The sequence below is a fragment of the Emydura macquarii genome, unplaced genomic scaffold (assembly GCF_026122565.2).
Source record: "Emydura macquarii macquarii isolate MOO-44397 ecotype Brisbane River unplaced genomic scaffold, CSIRO-AGI_Emac_v2 contig_1876, whole genome shotgun sequence".
NCBI classification, from domain to species: Eukaryota; Metazoa; Chordata; order Testudines; family Chelidae; genus Emydura; species Emydura macquarii.
In genome coordinates, this window is record NW_027132013.1 from 16,954,770 (window position 1) to 16,979,844 (window position 25,075).

The 25,075-nt window shown below is 44.7% G+C and overlaps 1 protein-coding gene across 6 annotated transcripts in view; it reads right to left on the reverse strand.

The window, feature by feature from the left end:
* The window catches only part of ACTN1 (actinin alpha 1), a 138,140-nt gene that overhangs the window by 12,473 nt on the left and 100,592 nt on the right, over positions 1–25,075 (reverse strand). For 3 of the 6 annotated variants that reach the window (XM_067557806.1, XM_067557805.1, XM_067557808.1), the window contains exons 7-16: positions 23,976–24,057; positions 21,757–21,842; positions 13,401–13,493; positions 11,616–11,846; positions 10,684–10,831; positions 9,066–9,216; positions 6,796–6,904; positions 5,558–5,698; positions 2,640–2,822; positions 1,488–1,622 (exon numbers count right to left, since the gene is read on the reverse strand). In XM_067557806.1, coding sequence (XP_067413907.1) covers positions 1,488–1,622; positions 2,640–2,822; positions 5,558–5,698; positions 6,796–6,904; positions 9,066–9,216; positions 10,684–10,831; positions 11,616–11,846; positions 13,401–13,493; positions 21,757–21,842; positions 23,976–24,057 — 1,359 coding nt within the window. Of the gene's footprint in view, positions 1–1,487; positions 1,623–2,639; positions 2,823–5,557; positions 5,699–6,795; positions 6,905–9,065; positions 9,217–10,683; positions 10,832–11,615; positions 11,847–13,400; positions 13,494–17,911; positions 17,999–20,209; positions 20,296–21,756; positions 21,843–23,975; positions 24,058–25,075 lie in introns of those variants that run through there. The other 3 variants (XM_067557810.1, XM_067557809.1, XM_067557807.1) reach the window with 2 other exon arrangements.

Sequence of the window (25,075 nt, forward strand, 5' to 3'; positions counted from 1 at the left end):
AAGAAATAAGAAGCCAGATTTGAGAACAAGAGCCCCAGGCCCTTGTGGGCTTCACCGAATGTGACCTCTAAAATGAACACATCAGACCTCTGGTTGTGCGTTCAGCCAGGATGAGGCATCTCTTCCTATTTTGGGGGTGCAATATGCACTTGAATTTCACACCTGGAAAATGAATTGTGGGTGCACATCTGAGTAGGTCACTTCAAAGGCCATCATTCCATAATCTACCCCCCGTTGTCTATCAAGATCATCTAGGTCTAGGGATTAGCATGTGCGCAGGGTAATGGCGCCTGTCATGTTAGAAGCAGGCCCTTACCCCCATTTTATACAACTCCCCCCGTCTCCATCCCCAGTTAAACAATGGAAAATGTTTTAATACAGCCAGGGCTTAGTGCTTTCAGAAGAGATGGGACATGAGCAGATTCTCAAACCCAATTCTGTGCAAATCAGAAGCTAGCCAGCAAGGTGTAGTATAGGCTACATAAGAGATACATCCATGTATTTGGATGAGGGTGGGGATCTGTGATGACAGAAGATGGAAAAGGAATGCTGCTGGGAACAGCTAGAGCTCAGAGGAGCTAAGTTATATGTGTTACCACCTCTAATTGTGCCATTTGGGATCCAAGGAACAGTAACAGCATTGGAGTTTCCTCGAGAAGGCAGACAAGCAGCCTAAACTGAGGAGGATTCAATGAAGTGGAATCACTAGTTGGGCAACAGCTGATGATAGAAGATGAAGGCATAGTTGATTGCTCTGGGAACTCTCTCAATGTGTCTCTGGTAATAGTAATTTAAAGGATTGGGATTAAGCTGGTCAGCACTTTCCTTTTCCTTAGCTAGGAGAGAGATCAAGAAGGTTTATCCATGATGCTTTCCCCACACCGTGTCTGCTGCCCTGCTTACTTCATGCTCTTCATGTCTGTGCTCCTTATCTCATGGCTTTTTTTTTTCTCACCGCATCTCTGCTTGTCTAGCATTAACTCTCTCACATCTTCTTAAATGTTTTCCTTTGAGAGCATTCCCCTTGTACCACCTGCCATCAGCACTTGCAATCTTGCATTTTTCCATCTTTCACTCCACTTACCTTAATTCAAATCTTAGCTAAAAAAATTCTCCCTCCTGCTGCTGTTGAAGTACATAGTTGTGTTTATTTTGTAGTGCATTTTGAAACAGTTGGTATGAAAGTTGTTGTATTTGTGTAATGCAAGTTTAAAACCCTTTGAATGAATTAAAGTGCCAGCATCCCTAACTTTCTTGAGTCCACATTTTTGTATTTGCTTCTAAGAGCAGGAAGAAAAAAGTACCATACATCCGATTACTGAGACAATCTCAGCACACTCTATCCATTGACTTTCTGTGAAAGCCTCCCTTTTTGAAGCATGAACGTAGGATTGCCCAAGGGCTGAAAGAAGAGGCAATCCAGAATGCCAGCTGAGATTGTGAAGGAGGGGGAAAAAAAGACTGCTTCAAAATTAATAAGATGCTACCTCCATCTTGGTTTGGATCCAGGGCCCAATGACATTTGCCTGTGCGCCAAACTGTTTGCGGAGTCGTTCATTTTGTTGCTGGCGCGCGTGTTCTTCCATCAGGGCTTGATCCCTCCGGGGAACTAACTGCCGCACCTGTAGCAAAAAACACCAAGGCACAGCATGCGTTTCATGTGTAGTAAAGCTAGACACAATGCATTCAGAAACTGATGAAGCAAAGGGGTATGAAGAAATAAGAAGTCATAAGCATCTGGCCTGGGCTGGATGGCTCCTGGGATGTGCAATGGGACATGAAACCAGCCTTCTCTAGAGCTGATGGTTCAAATACAGCTCAAGTTATACCTAACCAAAAGAAGTTAACACCCCATGCCTCTTTGGTGGCCTATGTTAAATGAGTTGAAGGGCTCTGTTCAATTGCCATTGGACCACAAAGACCATCACCACAACTGGTACTAGGTATAGCATCTTCCACCAGCACAAGAAGTGAATAAAGAAGATCCAAGTTCTCTTCTTTAACTTGCACATTCTGCACTCTGAAGCACATTAAGCCCCCACACATGCTGGAAAAAAATGGTGAACATGCAAGATGGGGAGGGTCAGTGCTCTGAGGTGCTACTGAGAATTCTCTCTCTCAGGTGTTTGGCTGGTGAGTCTTGCTCACCTTCTCAGAGTCTAATGGATCACCACATGTGGGGTGGGAAAGAAATTCCCCCCTCCAGTTCAGATTGGCTGTGACCTTGGAGCATTTCACCTTCCCCTGCATTATGGAGTACTGGTCACTTGCTGGAGCTATTTATCTATATCTCACTTAATCATTTCCCTGCCATCGCAGGGGCATCGGGCACTGGTGCATCTCAGTCCCTCTTATCGCCTGTGGCCCATAACGGTCTAGACTGTGAGCTGTAATACTTCAGTCTAATTTTGGTTGTCGGAATTAGTGTGGGGGTGCTGGGCAATGTTGGTGGCCTGTGATATACACTAGGGCAAACTAGATGATCCAGTGGTCCCTTCTGGCCTTAAACTCTGAGTCTCCAACTGAGCACTCTGCATTGGACAGGAGAATTTAGAGAGGGAATAATTCACTTCCTGGGGTGACAAAATAGGTCAAACATTGCCCCTTACAGAGAAAGTGCAAGGCTCCAAGCAACTCACGTGGTCCCATTTGCCATTGATTTCCTGTGGGGTGATGGTAGTATAGGGGTTGGTTCCTGCCATGTTGACGTGGTAGGTCTGGACAATCTTTGAGACTTCATTGTGGATCCCCAGGATGGCCTGTCGCTCCTTGTCGGCATCTGGCAAAGTGGCCTTGAACTGTTCATGGGCAGTGGTTAATCCCTGGCGGGCAGAGGAAAGGTAAGAAGAGCATTAGTCACCAGACAGTCTCCACATTAAGGTGTTACTAGAAACAAGTGCAGTTTGGAAACTGTCTGCAGCTATAGCAGAGCAATCACACCCTCAGGGTGCAGAAAAGGCCATGCCACAGCATGTAAAAGCCACTTTCATGGCACACAAATATTTTTCAGGCCCTCACAGTTGGATTAAAGCAGGTAGGTACAAGGCAAGTTATAATTTTCATTGTGTTTGGCTCTATCCCATATTGATTAGCTACAGAGAGAATGTCACAAAACATGTCAGATACATCTTGCTTTATAAACTCTGGTGGGCTGATGTTCCTGGAATGCTTGTTGACTGCAGTAAGGGTTGTGGGTGCTCAACGCCTTAGGAAAAAGAGATCAGACCACTACGTGTTACTTTATAGCAACATGGTGACTAACATAGTGCTAGCATAAATAGGCATTAGTTTTCTCCAGTTAGGGCTGTACCACATCTGCATAGAATATGGTTACAGTAGAATCGACAGAAGGAGGCCTAGTCTGTTCAGGGATCATTAGAATTAGGTGAACATCTACCAGCCCAGAGAAACTGGCAAATTCCCATTGGCAAAGTGCTCTGTAGCTGTAAATAGCTCCCTCTCCGTGACCACAACTGACCTTTCTGATCCTCTTAATGCTTTGGTTCCCAAACTATAATCCAAGGTGGTCTGGGGAACACTTGCTGATGGTTTGGGGACAGCTGGCAAGTCACTTGGGCCTGGGTCATTTCCAGCTGTTTCTAGGTTTTTAGTTCTAGAAAGCATGGAAGCCAGTAAAGGAGGAGAAAGGCCAGGGAAAAAAGCAGAGGGGAGAGAAGGGGCGAAGAGGACCAGGAAACAGAGGCCCATGTGCAGGGATAGAGAGGTGAACAGTACAGATAGACAGGGGCAGAGGAACTACAAAAAGGATGTAGACAAGTTGGAGAGAGTACAGTGGAGGGCAACAAAAGTGATTAGGGGGCTGGAGCACAGGACTTATGAGGAAAGGCTAAGGAAACTGGGCTTGTTTAGTCTGCAAAAGAGAAGAATGAGGGGGGGATTTGATAGCAGCCTTTAACTACCAGAAAGGGGGTTCCAGGGAGGATGGGGCTAGGCTGTTCTCGGTGGTGGCAGATGACAGAACAAGGAGCAATGGTCTCAAGTTGCAATGGGGGAGGTCTAGGTTGGACATTAGGAAAAAGTTTTTCACTAGGAGGGTGGTGAAGCACTGGAATTGGTTACCTAGGGAGGTGGTGGAATCTTCATCTTTAGAGGTTTTTAAGCTGAGGCGTGACAAAGCCCTGGCTGGGATGATATAGCTGAGGTTAGTCCTGCTTTGAACAGGGGGTTGGACTAGATAACCTCTGAGGTCCCTTCCAACTCTAATATTCTATGATTCTAACTGAAGAATGGAAGCAGACTGTGTGACTGATAACCTACGTATGTTCTACTCAGTTAAACACAGTAAATCATTTCTTATGTAAGCAACTGTTGTTGTGTCCACAGGGATGTAGTTCAAGTATGGATAGAAGGAGAGGCAGCCCATGCAGTTGTGAATGGGAGAAGGTAGCGTTCATAAAATGCTCTCTCTGGTCAGATTTGATCTACCGTATGGAAGAGTTAAATAGCTCTTGGGTCTAGGGGAAGTACTTTAGAAAACAGCAGGTCTGTAGCTCAGTAACAGGGCTCACGCTAGGTCAGAACCATTTCATGACGCCTCCACCCAGTAGCTCACTGTCACTGCTAGTGCTATAGGGCTCACACCCAAAAAGCCCACCAGCGTTCCACGCATTCTCTCTCTCATGCCGTGTTCCTGTCGGACATCCCTCACAATGACCTAACCTGGAAATGACAGTCTCTGATCCGACCTGAGGGACCTAGCACGATGGCCAACAGATCAGTTGCTACCACGAAGCAAAGCAGCAGCTGCTGAGGGCAAGAAGAACCAGTTTCTTCAGCTCAGCCAGTCTGGATCAAGCAAATACCTGTACTGTCTGCTGTCTTCACAAGCACTAGTCAAGCAGGAGAAATAGCAATGCCTCTCAGAACCCGGAAGGGGCAACTGAGACCACAGAGGCCTGAGGACTATGGGGGAGCTGCTATAACCTCTTTCCATAGCAGCCTTGCAAGAGGAAAGGGGAAGATGAGTTGCTGCCTCCAGTGACCTCACGGAGATTTGAAACCTTTGACTCTCAATGGTAACTCAGGAGCAAAAGGGAGAAAGCACTGATCCCTTTGATATTCAGCAGTGCAGCTGTCCAGTGCAGGACCAGAGAAGACATCAAAGAAACAAGAGGACCAGAGGAACTGAGTGTGAGGAATTATGGGACTGTTGGCATCACATGCAGGGCCTGACAGTAGCTTTAAGCCCCGCTCATGAGGATAATAATGCATGATCCTCTTGACTCTCAGACATTTATAAGCAAGACCTTCACATCTCCTTGAAAAATCCACATTCAGCTCTTGGTATCCAGTTGGAATGGAGTAAACTTGGCTTACAACCATTTGGATTCAGATCTTCTGAAGAAGTTAAGAAAAACATTCATTCAATATTTTTATTTATTTATTTATTTTGGCTAAAGATCACTAGATAAAGCAGAAGCACCAGAACACCATAAGCACAGGGTAAGTCATAAGGCCATAAGCACCTGAGGTAATCAACTGAAAAGTCTTGTCTGATTGCACCCAAACACATCTCAGGGGACGGACTTGCATATACCTGGATCTCCTCTATGGTATGAACAATGAAGGTGTCCTGCAGATCCTCCATGGCCCCCTCCATCCAGTTATTGAAAGGGGCGGCTCGTTTGGCATATTCCAGGTACAGCTGGTCAATTGTCTCCAGCAGCTTCTCTGTCCTCTGGAATTTCCAAAAAGAAGAAAAAGGATTAGAGTAGAGTCACCGGACAATACGCTCTGTAATTGGCTAAGCAGAGCCTCTGTGAGTGTTTTCAGAAGGAAATTACTTTACAAATGTTCCTGCAGTTAGCGTCTGGAACTATACAGACTGACTTCTTAAATAGTTTTGATTTGCATATATGTAAATCAGCTACATGAACCATAACATCCGATTATGTAATTATGCCATTACACAAGATTGATTTTCCCCTTATTTTATTTTTAAGGATAATCTTTTCAAAACAGAGCTAAGTTTTAAAATACAGGAATGCCAAGTGAATGTACCAGCTCACACAATGCAGAGGTGCCAAATCTGGTGGTACAGCTGGGCTAGAAGGTATACATAGGGCTGGATGTAAAAACATGATACTGGTTTACTGGTCTGGATAACCAAGCTTTAGGAAACGGATGGAAGATCTGAAGCCTAATGCTAGTGTGCATTGCAGCTGGTATGGGAACACACGCTAGGAAAGGAGGCTGCTGGCTGTCCTGCATTTATGGCATGTATTACTGAACTAATGAAACCATGGCATGGTCCTAATCAGCAAGGAACAACAGAGGGCCTGAAAGGTGCTCTCTGCTGGCTGGCCTTGTAATCCCAAGGGCAAGAAGCTGAAAGGTTTCCAACTTCTTTTGAAACCATGGGCAGACATGGTGTTGGGGATCTTCTGTTACAAGGGGCGCACAAGTAACACATGATCAATTTTCTGCAGTGGGGGAAGGAAGGAAGCATTGGTAGACTTCCACAAAACCAGTTATCTAGGAGAGATCATAGGTATTACCACTGCTCTGAACTTGCATCATCTCCTGGTACATTGTATTATCTGAACTGCACTGTCCTCTTTTAAAATGGATTATAAACTCCTTGGGCCAGGGCCATATTTTATAGAATAGGAAGTGAGATAATGGACTAGATTCCTGAGTGAACATAACACTTGATGGTGCTGGCAGTCAGCTCTGGAGAGTGAACCTGTCCTATATCCCCTGAGCAAGACCAGCACAGACAGCAGACTGCCAGGCCAATGTGTCTCAAGAGTGATCTCAGTGAGCATATCTTACCTCCAAGGCCTCTCTACGTTTTTGGGTTAAAGCACCCAGATTATCCCATTGGTCACATATCTTCTGGCACCTGGCGTTGACACTTGGTGAGTCATAATAATCCAGCTCACTAACAAACAACAGCAAAAAAGGAAAAATTGAACAAAGGCACTCCGGGAAGGATCAATCAATAATTCTCCATTGATCTCAGAGAATGGAAGCAATCAAAGTATCCCCATCCCCTCTCCTGAGGAGACTCTATAGAAACCAACAGCGCCCATCTTTGGAGAGATTACACATGATGTTGCAGAGTGGTATTGTGTATCAAACTTGGAAGATCACTACAGGGAGATTATAAACTAGAAAAGAAACCCACCAGTGATTTCCTTTTTTCCAATTAATGGTGCAGGTGGCCTGATGGGAAGATCTAGGCAAGTGGGCAGGGTGAGAAAAGCTGAGACTTCAGTCCACGGTGGGAGTTGGTGACTTTCATGTATACAGATATGCCAAATGCATTCCACTTCAGAACACCAGGTGGGCTAAATACCTGCTTCTTGTACATAGGAAGTGGGGGCTGAGAAGGTCCACGGTATGTAGTTAAAGAGCGTGAAATCATGCTGAAGGAGGCAGAGTGCTGCAGGCACCCTTTGGGCAATGAGGAACATACAGGAGCAGCTGAGGTGCACAGAACATTCACTTATTTCAAATAACCCTGGGATTAAAATGTGAATTGATATGCCGCATCCCCTGCTCTAGAAAACACTGCCTGCAATGCCCATACGTATGGGGCCATGTTCTATAAGAGTGAGGAGACAGAGAAGAACGCACACATCTCTCTTTCGCTTCTGCACTTAACAGGAAATGAAAAGACCTGCTGCTAGCCTGATGACACCCAGCCTGGGAAGCTTCTGGGGCAGGAGGCAGACCACACAGCAGAGAATCCTTAGGTAGGATCATTGATTTGATTAATGAGTGAACATAACACTTGAAAGTGCTGGATAGTCAGCCCTGGAGAGTGAAACTGTCCTGTACCCTCTGAACAAGCCCAGCAGAGACAGCAGCAGGGCAGGCTCCCTCCAGACCACTCAACCAACACGTCCCAACCTGACTTTTCAGACAACTCCAGGAGAGAGGAGAGTTCAGCATCGATGCTCTATTTGTCACTTGGCCTCTTTGTGGAGACTTCCACCAAAGAGCAATTGATGCCAATCCTGAAGGTGGTTTTTGGGATGGGCGCTGAGCCTATTCCCTCCTGCATTTCACACAGCTTGAAAGGGGATGATCTCTTCCATCCCAGGACCAGGGCTCGCCAATCTCTCTCTCTGTTGCAGTCAGATATTTAAAGAAAACAGCTCCCTGGCCGTAAAAGTGCTGATGATACCCCAGTCGTGCTGTTCAGATCAAAAGGGATACTTATTCTTTCATAATAAAGAACTGAAGCCAATACTAACTTGTGCTGGACCCTATGCAGGCCCCAGCTAGTTCTCTTCCGCACACCATATTGGCCAACTTTTGCCTGCCTACAAACTGCCCTCAAACTGTGGCCACCACACACCCCAGCCTCCCCTACTGATGAGGCTCCATTTCCCTTGTGACCTCTGCATCAGCCCCTCTACAAAATAGAGCTGACGTGCAGCATTCCAAGCAGGAGCAAGGGAAGGCCACCAGGGAATTCAGTCCGGGCTGCGGCCCAATGGCGCTGGAGTCAGTCAGGAGTATGGATGGTGCTCTAGCTCCCAGGCCAGGCATCCAGTGCGGGACTCCTGGAAGTGGGGAGCCTTACGCACCAGCAAAGGCCACAGGGGCCTAAAAGCTGCACCTGCTTGAAATCATACAAATCTGTGATCGATGGGTCCGTCTCTCCTCCCTGGCAGAGTAAGCAGGATATGAGAAGGAGGGTAAGGGTTATAGGGTGCCCCTTCTAAGCTAGCGAGAGGAAAATAGAAACAACAACAAAAGCTATTCCTTAGGGAAGAGTTCATGGCAGCACACATAGGTGGAGGAGGATGGAAATCCCCTTTGAGAATCAAGCATGTGATCCTACCTTACCACTATTGATCTAACTATTAACCCAAACAGACAGTTTCCTGACCTGCACCTCTCATGTCTTTCAGCCCCTCCCCACAGTATCCTCTCCCATCAGAAATATTGGGATTTCCCTACGTTGCAGCACTCTAAATCTTAACAGGGATTGTTTTAGGATTGTTCTGGGCAGGATGGCAAAGCTGATTAGCCTTCAAGAGCCCCATTCTAGCTCCTAGAAAGGGAAATGCAGCAGGTGGCAGCCGTACTTGAGTTCTTGTGCAATGGCAGCAATCTGCTCCACACGGTCCTGGTGAGCAGCCAGATCGCTCTCAAAGGCTTCATGTTTCTTCAGCAGGGCCTTTATCTCTGACAGGGTAGCAGTTTCATAATCCTTCTGCTGCAGCATTGCCTCCTTACCTGCAGAGGGAGCCAAAAGACAGGATAATGAAACCAATTAGTCTGCAGGGATTCTTCACGCCCAGGCAGACTGGCTTACACTCCCATGGTTGACACACCACTACTCCAAATGTAGCACTTGGAACACTCCGCAATCAAGGCAGCCAGTCTGGAGATTCACATTTTTCAGTTTCAGACCAGTGGTCTTGGATGGCAAGTAACAAGAGTTAACTGCTTACAGCGCCGCTCGACCAAGTGCCGTCAGTCACACTAGGACCGGCTCTCTAGCTTGGAAGCACAAGCAGGAAATGTGGCCACATGGGAGAGATGGACACATTGTAATATATTTTAGTCAGAGAATATATTTTATGGACCATAATTGTAACCACACTACCAGAGAGTTTCCGGAAGGGTAATGAAGCAGGTGAGATAACAGTGGTAAATTTCAGGCATAACACCAGAAGCATATATTTGCCACAGGTCAACCAGTAGTTTTCCAGCTCAGATGACAGAGATGTACTGATACCCACGCTCTATATGGTGGCCATTCTGACTGTATTACTTGTTTGTACAGGACCTCATTCATTGGGGCTCTGAATACAGTCCTTAGGTGCTACTTCATTATGTTACTGTTTTCCTAGACCTGAATCTCTTCTCAATACTAACACACCCAATATTTTTCCCCCTAAAAATAAGAGTGGAGTTGGTACTCAGGAAAGTCACACACACATACAAACACACACAACTGGCATGAGCCGGGCAACAGTGTTGGCAGTTGTGAAAGCCCTCCCTGCAGTTCTGCCAATCAACTTACATTTCCACATGCAGCACCCGCTCGCTACCTTTACAGTCTTGGACCTGTCCAGTTTAGTGACTGAAATGGTGTCACACTATGCTTGAGGATGGAGACCAAACTAATAATAAAATAATAAACCAACCCAGGTATCTAGATTAGAGCCAGGTGATTTATTTATTATTAATTATTTATTATTGTTATTATTGGCAAATAGTAAATTAGCTGAAAATGCATTTTTCAGGCCACCAAAACTATTCACAAATTCAGGTTGAATTCAGCAAACACCTTCAGCTGAAAAAAAATTTCAGAAATGTTTTCAATATTTCGTTTCAACTTTTCTTTCTAAAGCAACATTTTCAAAATGAAATGTTGATCTGAATTGAGAATTTGTTTAGAAATTGTCACTTCAGATTGACATTTGAGTATTTTGTTTGATCTAAATTGTTTTTCATGCTGGGGGGGTGGGGGGGGAAAGGACAGAAAAAAATCAACACATTCAGTTCCAATTAAAAAAACTAACCAAATATTTTCAGTTTGGCTACCAAACCAATTATTTGCTCAGCTCTGATCTTGATGTGAAAGACCAGTACCAATAACTCCCATGGCACCCAGCCCTCTCTATCTTCAGATAGGTGATGGTGTGTTTTCAGGGGCAAAATGCTTTCAGCAGGAAGCATTAAGATTGGCATTACCATCTGTCCAGGACTCATGAATGGAAGCTTTCTGCCGGAACTTCTCAGCCAGATGGTCCAGCCTCTCTAGCCTTCGGATCTCATTCAACAGCCATTCCTCATAACCCTTCTCAGCCTGCTCTAGGCCGCCCCAGGCATTGTTTATGTCCTGCAGTGATGAAAAGGTACAACAGCATAAGAAGAAGGGATTGGTTCAGAAAATGGAGAATGTTCTTCAGCTTTAGTTATTCATCCAAACAGCCATAGGCTTCCAATCACTCTGTAGCAACAGGAGACTGTATTTTGGCTCCACAGTCATGAGATGTAGATTTGCAGCAGGCTGAAGATCTGACAGGATGGTGTGTGTTGAGCAGGTCAGAACCCAAAAGAGACACTTTGTGAAGCATTTGCATCCACACCACGTTAGCTAGGGATGCAGTGAAGTGTCATGAGAGGCAGTCACATGCCTCCCAGTACAAGAAAACCTCTTTGATCAGTCCATCAAAGATGTCAATAAAAAATTAGTTTGTGGCCTCAATGCGCACAGCCTTCACTCAATCACAGTTTTCACTGACAGCTTGCCAGGAGCCTGACAGCCAGACCTAATTTGTACAAAGAGAAGCAGAGGACCACCACTCCCATCTTAATGTGGGGGAATAGTCTGTGAGGACAACAGGTTTTAGTGAGCAATATCCCATGCTGGTCTAACTGCTTTGATCAGGACGGAGTCCTGCATATAGAGACCAGTCATTTTATACTCAACGACTATCAGCTCTTTGGGGCAGGAACCATCTTTTCCTTCTGTATTTGTACAGCGCCAAGCACAATGGGGTGCCCATCCATACCTAGGAGCCCTAGGTGCTACGGTAATACAAATAATAAAGGTTCAAAGTAGTAAAACCTGATTCGGAATGGTAGACAGATGCCTTGTGCTCTCAGCATGTCACACTCACCGAGACCATTTTCCCCTCCGAAGGCATGAACGCCGGCCTGTTGCTAAGCCGCAGTTTGGTCTGCAAGGTATTGAAATTGATTTCAAGCTGGCACTTCTCCTGGACCTTGGGGGGCTTGTGCAGGCGGCGGTAGTCCCTGAAGTCTTCCAGTTTCTGCTGCATGGCCTGCATGGTGTTCTCAGGTGCCCGATTCTCCAGCCATGGAATGGTGCGACGGATCCATTCCAGCAGCTGAAAACAGCAGGGACAAGAGGGAGGTGTCAGAATAGCTGCAAAATTATTAAAAACTAAGCCCCAGCTAAGGTGACCAGATGTCCTGATTTTATAGGGACAGTCCCGATATTCAGGGCTTTTTCTTATATAGGTGTCTACTGCCCCCACCCCATCCCTATTTTTCACACGTGCTATCTGGTCACCCTAGCCCCAGGTTAGGTTTTGTTAAAACTACTTGTGTTCGCTGAACTTATTAGGGACTGTCCACTTTGTTTGAAACTGGGCATTGCCAGCAGAGTTCTGTCAAAGGCAAGGATCTAGTTTAAGAAAAAGCTGTCAACCACTTTGCAGAAGTATGGTCTTACAGTATCTACCCTGTACAGACTCCCATGTTGAGGGACAATGTTACAACATGGAATTCCTTGATGTGGTTAATTCATGGTTCGGTTCTGCAGAGTCAAGAGCAAATTGTGTTCTCAGAACATGCTAGACCTTAACAAGGCTGTCGCTTGATTCAAAAATACTGCAAGCCCGTTAGTGTTTTAGCTCTGCTGGGGCTACATTGTTGTAATTGGTTTGCCCTCTCTGACACAGCAGGGTCTAGGGTGTAGAAATGAAGTTACTGCCTCCATTTCCATTTTTCCGCTCTAGATTCTTGGAAGGTGGCACAGCTCTGAGAATAGTTTCTCACAACAAACAGCTGCTAGGGAGCCAGCAGGGAGATAACACAACGGGCAGCTCCACATTGAGCAGAAAGCTGCCATATGCTTTCTTATAAGTACAGTGAAGTGGGATCTCACCACATCCATCCCAAAACAACTCCAGTGGTTCCCAGTTCATGTCAGCATCAATTTTAGAACTGTCTTCTTTGTATTCAAAAGTTCTTTATTGTCTTCCTCCAACAAGGCTTATGGACCTTGTCCCTTTATTCTCCTCCTTGCTTCCTCTACTTGTCTACCACAGGCCTCCTATAGTCATTTCTGCAGTCTCATACCTGTCTATGTGTGAGCCTTTTCCCCTGCCGCTCCTACTATCTGGGACAGTCTTCAGTTTATATCCTATATAGGATCTTTCAAAATATTAATGAATGCTTATTTTCTTCCTTGTCTATACCTTTAACTTCTCTTCCCCATTATAATTTACTTAACTCTAACACATTGTATGAAAGATGTTATACGATAAAGTTGTACAATATAGCATGTTTTCTTAAAATGACTTTTTTCCCCTTTAGTTTTAGTGATACAATGATTTCTTTCACTAAAATGGAGAATCTGAAGGCTGTTCCATTCCAGATGACCACCATTTTGAAGTAGATTATATTAGTCCCCTGATATAGTTCACAGTCTTTCATTTTTACCTGCTGGAAGAAAACACTTTCTAAGGAAACATGGAATGGTGCCTATTCCACATATTAGAGATCTGGCTGTTTAAAGGTTTAAAGACACAGTGCTGTGTTTGTAGGGAGCCTAGTACAATAGTGTCTTGGTCCATCACTAGGGCTCCTAGGCTGCTTGGTAATACATGCAATACACACGACGCTGCTCAGGAATTGACAGCACCATGGATACCTACATCACTGGCCAGCTTTTCATAATCTTCCATGAGCTGTTCATTCTCCTGATTGACTGCCAGCACCTTGCAGATACGATTGGCTGCTGTCTCCGCCTGTCAAACAGGAGACAAAACAGGAAGGGAAAAAAGTGTCAGAACACCATAAACCAAAATTTGTGGTTTAGCCTCCTGCTACATACCTGTCGGTAAGGGTAAAGTCTTCAATCCCTGCCTCTAACAGCCCATCTCTGGTTCGAAAGCATGTCCTGCCAACTTAGTTTTTCATTTGTCTTTTTACCATAACTGATTTTATTTCTCCTCAGTTAAGTATCTCTTTGCGACGCACTCAGAGGTATTCAGCCTCCATGCTCAACTGATCCAGCAGTCTAGCCCTGTCTGTCCTGGGACAACCAGAGTTCTGGGTCTTTTCAGAAGTTATTCCTACAAGCGGCCCCTTTGAGGTGGCCCAATTGCTCACTTTTATCAATGGGACCCCAGCCTTCCCTTATGAAAGCAGGAAGCAGCTGGCATGCAGACACCCTCTCCACCCTGCACACAGATGCTCAGAGCCACAACTCCAATAATCAGTCTACGATGCTGGGGCACTATTATGGCAGGTGTCAAAGTGGAGAAGTGTTCTTGAATGCTTTTAACCCTAAGAAAGTGCTGCTTATTTGTATTTGATCCCTACATTGGATTCTGGGTGAGTCTTTATCTAGTTTCTAAGAAAATATTTAAGTTTGTTCTTTCCTTACCCCAAAATCTGCCTTTAACAATCGACCTCTCTTCTAGCTTGCCCTATAATATACATTGTTTTGACATCCTTTACATGTAATTCCATCTCAAGGCATAGAAATATCTGATGAATGGAGAAGCCCTTTCTTTCTTCCCCACGAGCTACTCAGACCCTGCTGAAAGGGACATACATTTATCTGGACTTTCATGCTCCAGCTGAGCATAAGACTTTCCTTCCATCTGACCGAGATTTATTTCATAATCTCTCTGCCTCCTTCCCCAAGTCTCTTGAGCAATGGTGTATCATTATTACAGTGGCTTTCTGCAGGCAGACTGAACATGTTGAAACTTGGATCATGGAATGGAAATCCCAGCTGCAAACTAAGTCCTGAACAGTCTACCCTGGAATGCCACATTATTATCAATAGCATGTGCTTAACACTTGAAATATATAGAAAGGCTTGTTCTTAGGGCATTACTTGCCCTTTGATCTGCACAACTCCTGTTAACGTGAAGGAGAGTTAGATCCTTCTTCAAAGGTGGAGAGAATCCTTGGAATGACATCTGTTGTGGAGACAACTTGAAGGGCCACTTTCTTTCTGGCTCAGATAGCAGTGTGCTAGAGGGCCATCATCCTTATCTCGTCTTCCCACGGAAGCCCTAACAATACTATCACCACCCTACCTCCATAATGTGGATATCTCCAAGTGGCTGAGGAAGCTGGGATAGGATTTCCTATGGAGGGAATCAATTCCACTCCTTAAAATCTCTCACAGGGGGCCAACAGGAGACTGTTGTTGAGCAATGCAAGGAGTGAGTGCACGTAGTGTCTCTACAGCATTTGCATTCTGTAAGTGCTCTAGATCTGCAAGTGAGACTGACACCACAAGTGGTTGTGTGTGTATGTGTGAGATTCTGGAGCAGTAAATAGCCCGCCATTTAATATGCTTATAACTGGCAAGTTTAAATGTACATCTATTTTTAAAAGGCATTTTATATTTGTTTATTCAGCCTCTGATTGTCATTTGAAAAAAATCCTCTAGTTATTGCAGCTGATGTGAGGCAGCAAGAATAGCAATAAAATCATAAGCTCCAAAATGATGTACAAGTCATACAGTCCCAAAGGAACTGGGGATCTTAGTCACTGAGAAGAGGCTCAAAAAATGTGTGTTCAGGCATCTGTCCCATAGCTAAACTAGGTCAGCTAACAGGTATCCAAATATTAGCTACACTAATAAGTACATGCAGAAGTGATCTTAAAAGGGGAAAGAGACATTTCACTAAAAATAATCAATGACAAGTGCCCAGGACAGTTTTAAATTTCAGAAAGCATGCCATTGTTTTGATTTCAACTTCCTCTTGGCTGGTCCTAAAGGCCCATTTTTGCCATCCAGGTGGAATTTACAGAGAAGATATCAAATGATATCTCAAAAAGACATACCCAGTGTCCTTACCCTCAGTGTGACTTGAGGGGGAGACAGAGAGAGATCCTCTCATAGGACCCAGAGCCAAGATGGTGGTGGGGTTTTCTGGGTTAATTCTCCAACCCTGCTATGCACATGTGGCTGTGGCAGCACCCATGTGAGCAGCATGGATTCCCAGTTTAAACAGGTATATTTACATGTGTCTGATGGCAGATTTCCTTCACTCCTCAAGATTTTGGGTGTCCGTGTGTCCAAACGCACAAACTTTCAGAATGTCAGCAACTAGGACATTGTTTATATAGTCCCCAACTGTGATGTTTAGATTGTTTGGAAGCTAGTCTCTCTCCCCACTATACCAACTCCTGCTTCTCTGTGGCCCTGCCTACACTAGATTTCTCGCTAAAACATCCTGCTGTTACAAGCAACAGTGAGAGCGTTAGAGTAGACAAAGTGCTACAGCTACTAGAGTTGCAAGCAACAGGTTGTGCTGACCTGCTGTGATCAGGGTGTGACACCCTGTGTCTGCTAATATCCCAGAAACCCCATATTTGCCAGTGTCATATAATTATGGTATGTTCTGTGCAAAGTATGCTTTGTTTGGTATTATTTTAAGTCTGGATCTGCTAAACATTAATATCCTGTTGGATTGTATGTGTTACCATAGTGTGAAAAGTTATAAAATATTGTTGTAAATGCTACTAGAACATGTAACGTGGGAAACACCTAAACCAGCTTTTCAGGTACAACAATGAAGTAGCCAGATGTGCTAATGGCCTATCAAGGAAAGATTCCACTACCAGGGATTGTTTATACTGAAAATTTCACTAGAGGACACATGTTCACAATGGGGATCAACTAACCAATGAGGATGACCCCCCAGGTCACAAGCCCCGATTGTTCTAGCAAGCTGAAACAGACTATAAAAGGGGGAGAATGACATCATAGCTTGGCTCCACGCCTCTACAACTGAACACCTGAAGGAAAGTCTGAAAGACAAAACAACTTTGAAGGGGGGAGGGGAGTCCCAGGCAGGGAAGGCTGCCCAGCCAGCATTTAAGGAACTGCTTGTTCCAGCTAACAAGGGGGAGACATTGCTAATTCAAAACCTGTTGGTGTGTAGAACTTAGGCTATGATTTTATGTTTATTTCTTTTGGTAACTACTTTTAATCTCTTTACACTTGCCACTTATAATCACTTAAAATCCATTTTACTGTAGTTAATAAACTTTAGTGTTTTATTTTAACCAGTCTGTTTTTGAGTGAAGTGTTTAGACAAACTCTGCTCAGTAACAAAAACAGTGGCATGACATCCCCACATAAAGAGGGAAGTGAAATTAATTAGTTTATACCAGACAAATCTTTGTCCAGCATAAAACAATATTATCTTGGGGTGCGTTCCTGTGTGGTTGAGCTGGGGGCAAACTGTCTGGGGCTTGTATGTCTGCTCAGGGAGAGCATTCTTGGTAACTCAGTAAAATGGGCATGTGGTGCCACCTGCTGCTGGGTTGGGTGATAAAAGGGTCTGAAAAGGCTGGCTGCGTGTCATCAGCCACCATATGATGGAAAGCCCACCTCAAGCTAAATAGTTGATAAGGGTACCCAGCGGTTCCACAGCTCCCAGGCTGCACCCCAGAGGTTCAGCATTCTGTCACTCAGAGTTAGACAATACAGTGCTCCATGTGGTCTCCATTAGTGCTCCCACCAGAGCAGCAGCGATGGCAGAAGTAGAACATAGGAAATAAGTGGAATGTAGACATAGTCTATGTAATGTCTAGACAGCCCTCCACACATTCCTTTATCAAAGGAATGTTTACGGACAATGTACTACTCCTGAAAGAGTCTCTGGTCCTGTCAGTCCAGAACCTAGCCACAGAACAGATACAGCACAGGCAGCGGCACCATCAGGTTTGCCCATGTTGCCTTGTCTGTGTGTCCCAACCTTGACCTTGAGAAGCCACCCCCTAGGGATAAATGGGGTCTCCAGGACCCATTCATCTCTGGGTCTCCCTGCTGAGAATGTCAATAAAGCGATCTATGACCATAACGGTTTTTGTGATGTGGCCACCTGTCTATGACTAACATATATTCTTGAGAGCACCCCAGAACACTGCATACAAAACAAACTCCTTATAAAATGACAAGAAGTTATGTAGAAACTTTCACTGCAGAAGTCAAGTTTTACAACATATTAAAACATATTGAACCCAACCAGCAGTTAAACACCCATGCAGTTTAGTGTAGTGAAAGTTAGAAGCAGTTAGAAAACAAGCAAACCAACCAAAGCAAGTTTACATATATATTTTTATATATAAATCACTTAAAGGAAAAGCAGCCATCCACACAAATGTCATGTCAGGCTGGGGCCCCCTGTACCTTTAAAGACCGAGTATAAGAGAATGAAAGAAGCGGAAAGCTGATCATGTGACCTCCCCTTCAGGGCTGGTAGCAGTAATGAGAAATCTGAATGAAAAATGGAGCGACATCACAGTAAGTCACTTAATCAAGTAAGAGACGGCAGTGCTTAAAAAGATACTCTGTGCTCCTAGACCTGCTCAGTAATCACTCTGCATTAACCCTGGCTTTTAAACTTGTCACTCAACAGCTGGATAATGTAGGACTGGCACTGGGAGAGATTCAAAAAGCAGCAACACCCTACCTTCTAGTTATAGATAAATTGCTGGCTCCCCAGGCCAATTGACCATTTAATCATTTTTTTTTAAATCCTCCCTATAAGCCATTTAGGCTACATGGGATTCAAACCTTAATAGCTAATTCTCTAATTCTTACTCCAATTATTTGAGGCATTGTAACAGTAGAAAATGTTTCTGTTTACAGTATCTACAGAAGCCCTGGCATCAGCTCTAATTGCTGAAAGGGGCACAGGAGCTGCTGAGAATATTTTCAAAGGATGGAGAGGAATGGGAGAAGAGAACAACATAGGATTGAGGGGTAGTAACTTAATGCCACCAGAATCCTAGCCACTTCTTTCACCTTCTACCTATGTTTGACGTTTGCCATCAACCTACTCTCAAGAACTGTGTGTAGCAACTGGAAAATACTGGGGCTGGTGGTTAGTCTGGCATGGGCTCTGGAAAGATAGCCATTATGCATCAGCTGGCTTGTATGCCACTTAGCCTGCTGTGAAGAGTTTCAAATAATTTACTAGCCAGGATCCTCACAGAGAAGCCATTACCAAGCCCATGTCAAGTAGGTGAACCTAGCTCAGCACTGTCCAATTGGAGTGCCACATTTGCAATTAACTGGGAACCAGAGAGCTGCACCCATTTTGTATAAAACGAGCAGGTCCCAGCATGCAATGTTCCAGCTTGATCTGAAAAAAAATCTTGTGGTTCAAGCTAGCTCATTCTATGCTGGAACCTGCAACCTGTAGGTGGCATCTTGGTATTAAAACTGATGCTGGCTACTATCAGAACTGATTTATATAAATTACAGGTAGCCCTGAGGTTCTTAGTATACTGTCAACGTAGCTCTTGCTTGGGGAAAGTGTGGGCTGTGCATTCTTTATAGAAAGCAGTTGTGGGAAAGAAAGAAAATGTATGTCCTGTTTGTAACATTTTAATTAGAGATGGGTCTAGGTCTCAGATTTTGGACCATATTTCCAAAGCCCCTGGAGCTGAATTCCCTTGAGCTTGAGTGGAGGCAGAGAATGCACATCTATACTTAATCATGCACAGTGGCTGGGTGATGGGACGAGGAGATGGAGCTTTCCTCCTATAAAAAGGACTACTAGAAAATTGGCATTTTGGAAAACTGTTGCCCCGTGGGAGGTAGGCATCTCTGAGCTGGCTAATCTGCTCCTTTGAAGGTAGGTAGCCCAGTGCCAGGCAAAGGGGCTTGGAATAAACAGAGAAAGAACCAAAGAAAGAAGTGCAGGAGATAAAGAAGCTGACAGAAAGAGGAAAAAAAATAGGTAGTTTGGTGAAGGGAGAAGAATGAGTGGGAAGGAAAGAACAAAAGGGAGAGGGGCCAGGAAAAGAGACATGGGTAAGAGAGGGGAAGTTCAGGTGGTTCAACAGAGGACATTCAACAAAGACTGATTAGGGATGAAACTCGCAGCTGGAGCACTGTCCAGGGGAAGGCAATTATGGGTTACCTCCTCCACGGCAGCTCACATATCATTGGAAATTGGCCTAGGAAGAGGCCACTGACCCAGTGGGAGCTCAGTATGAAGGGAAGACTGGCAGCTGCAAAATGAGACCCTCAACAGTCCCATCTTAATCAGCTTCAGAACAGGACTATGCTTGACAAGGCAGAAATTAGGCTCGTTGCTTTGAGATACACATCATCCAGTCAGGAATGATGGAGTCAAAATGTCAATTTCTTCCTGGTAACTTGGTCAGTGGGGCTGTAGGAATCCTATATCCACCAGTTGGGGGTGGATGCAGAGAGAGGCAGAAAGGCAAGAGCTCAAGTATATTTAAAGAACACTTTCTGAATCCATAATTTTATCATATAACTTCTTCAGCATACGTCCCAGAACAGCTCTGGAGGCAGTACAGTTAGACTGCTCAGTGCAGAGACAGCCTGGGATTCCCTGCCTCTATGTTCAGTGGACCGAAGGTCTGGGATGTTTCTCAGAGAGTTAATTGTTTGGGGGCGGGGGCGGCAAGGAAGTGAATAGGGAGGGTTTTGTTAGGCGTAAAGTCTCACCTTCTGCGCACCTGAGAAGGCGTGGTAGTAACATGAAACATAGGTCATAATGGCCTTCTCATCCGGCCTTAGCGGGCCTATAATATCTGTGCAAAGAAGGAAAAGAGGTTGAAAGGATAAAGTAAGAAGCAGCACTTAGAATAAAATAAAACAGTCATGGGTGGTGTGAGAGAGGGGGAGAAAACTTCCCATCATGCATTGCAGGACAGGCCAAATAGATTTCCATGCGGAGAGCTAGGAATTCGGATCAGAAAGTGACCAGCAGGGTTGGCTCTGTGGATCAAAGTGGTACCACCTCTTTCTCCTCCCAACATCCAGTTTTTGTTCTTAGCCAATCTCCAAATTTCACAGGCCCAGTCAGTGGGCCTGACCCAGCCATGAGAATAAACAGAATTTATTTATTGCTCTAGCATTTTAAGGGTCTGCTCTTGAGGGGCTTGTGTGTCTTAAGTAGCCAGTCCATTGCAGAGATCAGACTGCCTTCCTACAGAGTGCATTTCTACTCTGCTTCAGTGTGCACTGCATAATCCTATGGCACTAAAGCAATTAAGGTTTGTTTGATTTTGAGGGAGCTTTACCAGATCTCACTTGGAAAAATTTTCTTCAAGTGACTACATACCAGCAGGCAATTGCTCAGCAAAGTACAGCAAGGACACATCTGTCCAATCTCCACCACGGGGGACATCAGAGAGGAAAGAAGAAGGGGAAAGCAGATGTCTCAAACCCAAACTGTGCTCCCCTCTATTCCTGGAACCACAGCACCAGAGGGTTTGTTAGATAAACTCTTTAAACTCTAGCTGAATCTGGGCTGAGTTAACTGTAAAAAGGAATAGGTGTCATGCTGAACTCTGCCAGGACAGTGGCCGCTTCATATTTGGGATGATCCCTCCACAGTGGCTCAATTAGTCTAAGAAACATTTCCACAGATCCTTAAGGAGTAAGGGAAGAGAATCAGGAAGAATTAGAGGCCCTGTAGCTCGGGTGTAGTGAATGTGTTAGTTTTGCCACTCTGTTCTCTTTCTGAAACCCCCTGCCTGGCTGCATTCCCCACCCGCACAAAGAAGTGGAACGACATTAGAAATAAACTCAGAGAGCGGTAGGCTGTAGTGTCTGAACATCAGGGAACCGCAGCAGCAGCAGCACAGCAAGCTTGGTGGCCTCGCTGGAGAGCACTGCCTCACTCTGTTTAAAGGTCTAGGTTTGATTTCCAGTCCTAATCTTACTGGTATGACAGGAGCTGGTGCTCAGCCGTTAGAGAGGGATCCAGTGCCTCTGAATCTTGATGGCAGAGGTCCAGTACCACAGGATTAATGCATATTCGGCAGCCCTGTGGCTTGTGTGTCCACTGACTGTAGGGGTATAACTCTCCCAATCCCTGCCCCCCCAGTATTCTGTTTGGAACACCACTTTGAACCAACAGCCAGCTCTACCAAAAATAATATAAAGATGCCCATAGCTAGAGAGGAGAGAGAGAAAGAAAAAAAGGTTTGGACATTAGCAACAGGACCAGGTGCGCTGTGTGGAGGGCGCTTGGAATCCTGCGATACCTTCTGGGCTCCTGAGAAGGCGTGGTAGAAGCTAGAAACATAGGTCATGATGGCTTTCTCGTCAGGGCGGGCAGTTCCAACAATGTCTGTCAAAAAAAACCTGAAGTTAAGAGCATATCGACTGATGGGAGAAGAGCAACGGAGAAGGGAGAGCCAGAACGGTCCGGGATACCTGGTGTGGGGAGCGTATGTGTCACAGAAGAATCCTACTCCGCACGCTCTTTGTGCTGGGCTTCCTGACTTTCCTCAGCAGACGTCTGTCTCTCTCAGCACCCTTCCCGCACCAACAAAGCTTCTCCCAAGAGGAGGTGTAAGCTAGCCCCCTGTCAAACCTAATGGGATCGCATTTTGTTTCATTGTGGAACAGTTCTCCCTCTCTAGAAGGATCTAGCCAAGGCAGAGCTGTCAGCTGAATCAGTGGGAAGAACCCAGCAAAGCACCAATAGGCTGTTGCTGTGTTTATAGTTTTAACGTAATTCGAACTCCTCCATCCCCTAAAAGTTCTTGAGGTGAGCTTTTTCCTCCCCCTCATCAAACTATCCTACATACTAATAGCCTGATCTTCAAAAAAGATGCCAAGTACCCATTGCTGTCAGTGGGGCTCAACACCTCTAAAGGCGAGGCCATCAGTGTTTACACTGCACAGGCACACACATTGGCTCTATTCCTTTCAGAAGGAGAGCTGCTCTGACAAAACACAAGAAATCCTGCAAGGCCTGTTTCTATCGTTCCCAAAACTAGAGCCATTTATTTCTGAGATAGACTCCTTTGGGAGCACCTGCAGGAAACACTCTTCTAAAAGCCAGCCCACAAACAAGGTGACTTCTTGGGGAAACAACATGAGGAGTGGGAGAGGGAGAAAGGAAGCTGGACTGGCTACCGGGCCTGGGAACCCTGCATCAAAAAAAAGCGTGCACAATAGAATACTAGTTGTCCAAACGCCGGTTCACCGAAGTTTTAATTGTGTGTATCCCCACCACAGAGATGTGTTATTTCGCGCAGGTCTTAACTTCCCAAACCAAGCCTAGAACATAGCTTCCCTCTTCAGAGTCAGCTAGCCATGGGCAAACAGCCACTGTACAAATGAAGAACTGACCAGCAGATTGTCATTTGCACGCTAGAGCTGGAGCCTCCTAAACTGATCCCACATGTTTCTAAAAGGTAATCTCTGCTGCCCCAAATGCCTGAAGGTAACCAGTTACTTTGTATAAGAGGCACTTCTGGAAGCAAAGGGAGAGATCCACTTTTTCAGAACTGGCCAGTGCTGTATTCTCATGCCTAATATTACTGAGCAGTTCAGAAGGAAGCAGTTTACAGTACCAAACATGGTAACAGAATGGCTTGGAGAAATCCAGAGGAAACTGGCAGAGTTCTTCTTGCCAAATTTGTTTTCCACACCCTCCTCTAATCCTCAACAAATGGCTTCATTTAGATGGCGGTGACCAGCGACACCAAAAAAGGGTCCAGGATATGAATCTTGGATCGAGGGACGAATATGTCCCACACTGGACTGTCTCTTGAACCACTAAATTTAGATCTTGAAAGGATACGGAGAACCAAGATCTTAGGTAAATTTTAGATTCATGGCAAGAGAATGGAAACCTTTACACAAGGCAGTAATGACAGTGTAGGCTTCTGACTACAGAGATGACAAGCAAACTCTTGTAGTCAGAAGACTAGTCTGTGGGAACTGAAGACTAGATTTAACACAAGTTAAGAGTCCTTTATTGTAACTAATGGGGTGCTATGGGCAAGAGATGGGATGCCAAGATGTGTCAAGCACAGTAGGATGGGGACAATGAGACCATGATAATGTTTAGGGAATAACTGAAGTTGGTCCGTTTTGATGTTTTCTCCCCTTCATTCTATGCATTATATGTAGGGCTACCATATAATTTGCTGTTTGTTCAGAATTCAGCTTGGTGTCCCATATGGAGCCCTATCTGTGTCATATAGATATATCCAACCATTACATGTTTCTGCCCACTGTATCAGCCCCAGGTTAAAAACTACACAGCAGACATGGGAGAATGAGGAGGAAAAGAGAAGCAGAACAAGAGGTTCATTTTTCTGTTGTAATCTTTATTCTATTTGTATAGTATGTGGTAATGGAAGGGGTGTTCAGAGATTAGGAAGATCTAGAATAATGCATGTCGATCTAGAAGAGATGGGGAAATTTAGGAAAAAATCAAAATAAAAAAAAATGGTTTCTACTTTACCTTCTGCATCCAACATCTTGGGGATATCGAGGTACTTCTCAGCCACATCGAAGGCTGTGTTTAGGTTAGTAAGAGGATCATCCTAGGAAAGGAAGAGCCAGAGTATTAGCATCAAAATGCAACAGGAGGAACAGTATTTCTCTGGAACTAGAGAGCATGGTGGCTGGATTTGCTTCAGATATCTAGGTTGGACTGACAGAAGTGCATACATGAAGCCACTGATGCAGCAGGCCCATAGCAGATGGGATAACAGAGTTCATTTTAAAAGCAGTGCCTGGGGACTCAGTCATGTGACTGATGGCATTAACAGGAACCACATAACATACTGTGTATGCACTTGATTGCTTAGGAGTCAATTTTGCAAGCAGATTTAACAAAAGAATCTAAAGGGCGTGGGGATTCATAAAACTTTTAAGGCCAGAAGATACCATTATGATTATCTAGTCTGGCCTCCTGCAGGTCATAGAATTCCACCCGTAACTCCTGCATCAAGCCTATACTTCTGGTTGAGTTAGAGCATATATTTCAGAAAGATACCCAATCCTGATGTAAAGATGTAGGGAAAATTATGCATATCTCACAGCCTACTTAAAAAGCTCTAATTTCCCCTACTATACATGCAATGTCATATTAATAGTAACAGTGATATTATACATTTATACAGCACTTTTCATGCCCAAAAAATTGCAAAATGTGTCATCAACTATCTACATCTAGCAACACTAAGATGGCAACTACCTCTGGGCTTGAGTGTGGTTACCAGCTGGTGTACAGTTCATTGCACAACAGTTGAGTGGGAAAAGAAGGCAATTTCCCAGGAGACCGAGAACAAATCCCTACTCTACAAGATTTTTTTGTTTGTTTTTTAAGTAAAGGTGCTGTCATTTGTATGAGTATTAAACTTCCATCCAAGATATCCCCACTTCCCAGACACTACCTCGACCTTGAAAACATACAGCATATTTTTATTAATTTCCATGGCAGAAATGCACTTCAGCTACAGAGCTTAAAAGCCAGTCAGTTAAAGCCTAAAGAAAGTAAGTGTGCCTTGAATCATACCATGAAGATAAGTGGACTCTAAAGGACCAAATGGGGCTAGA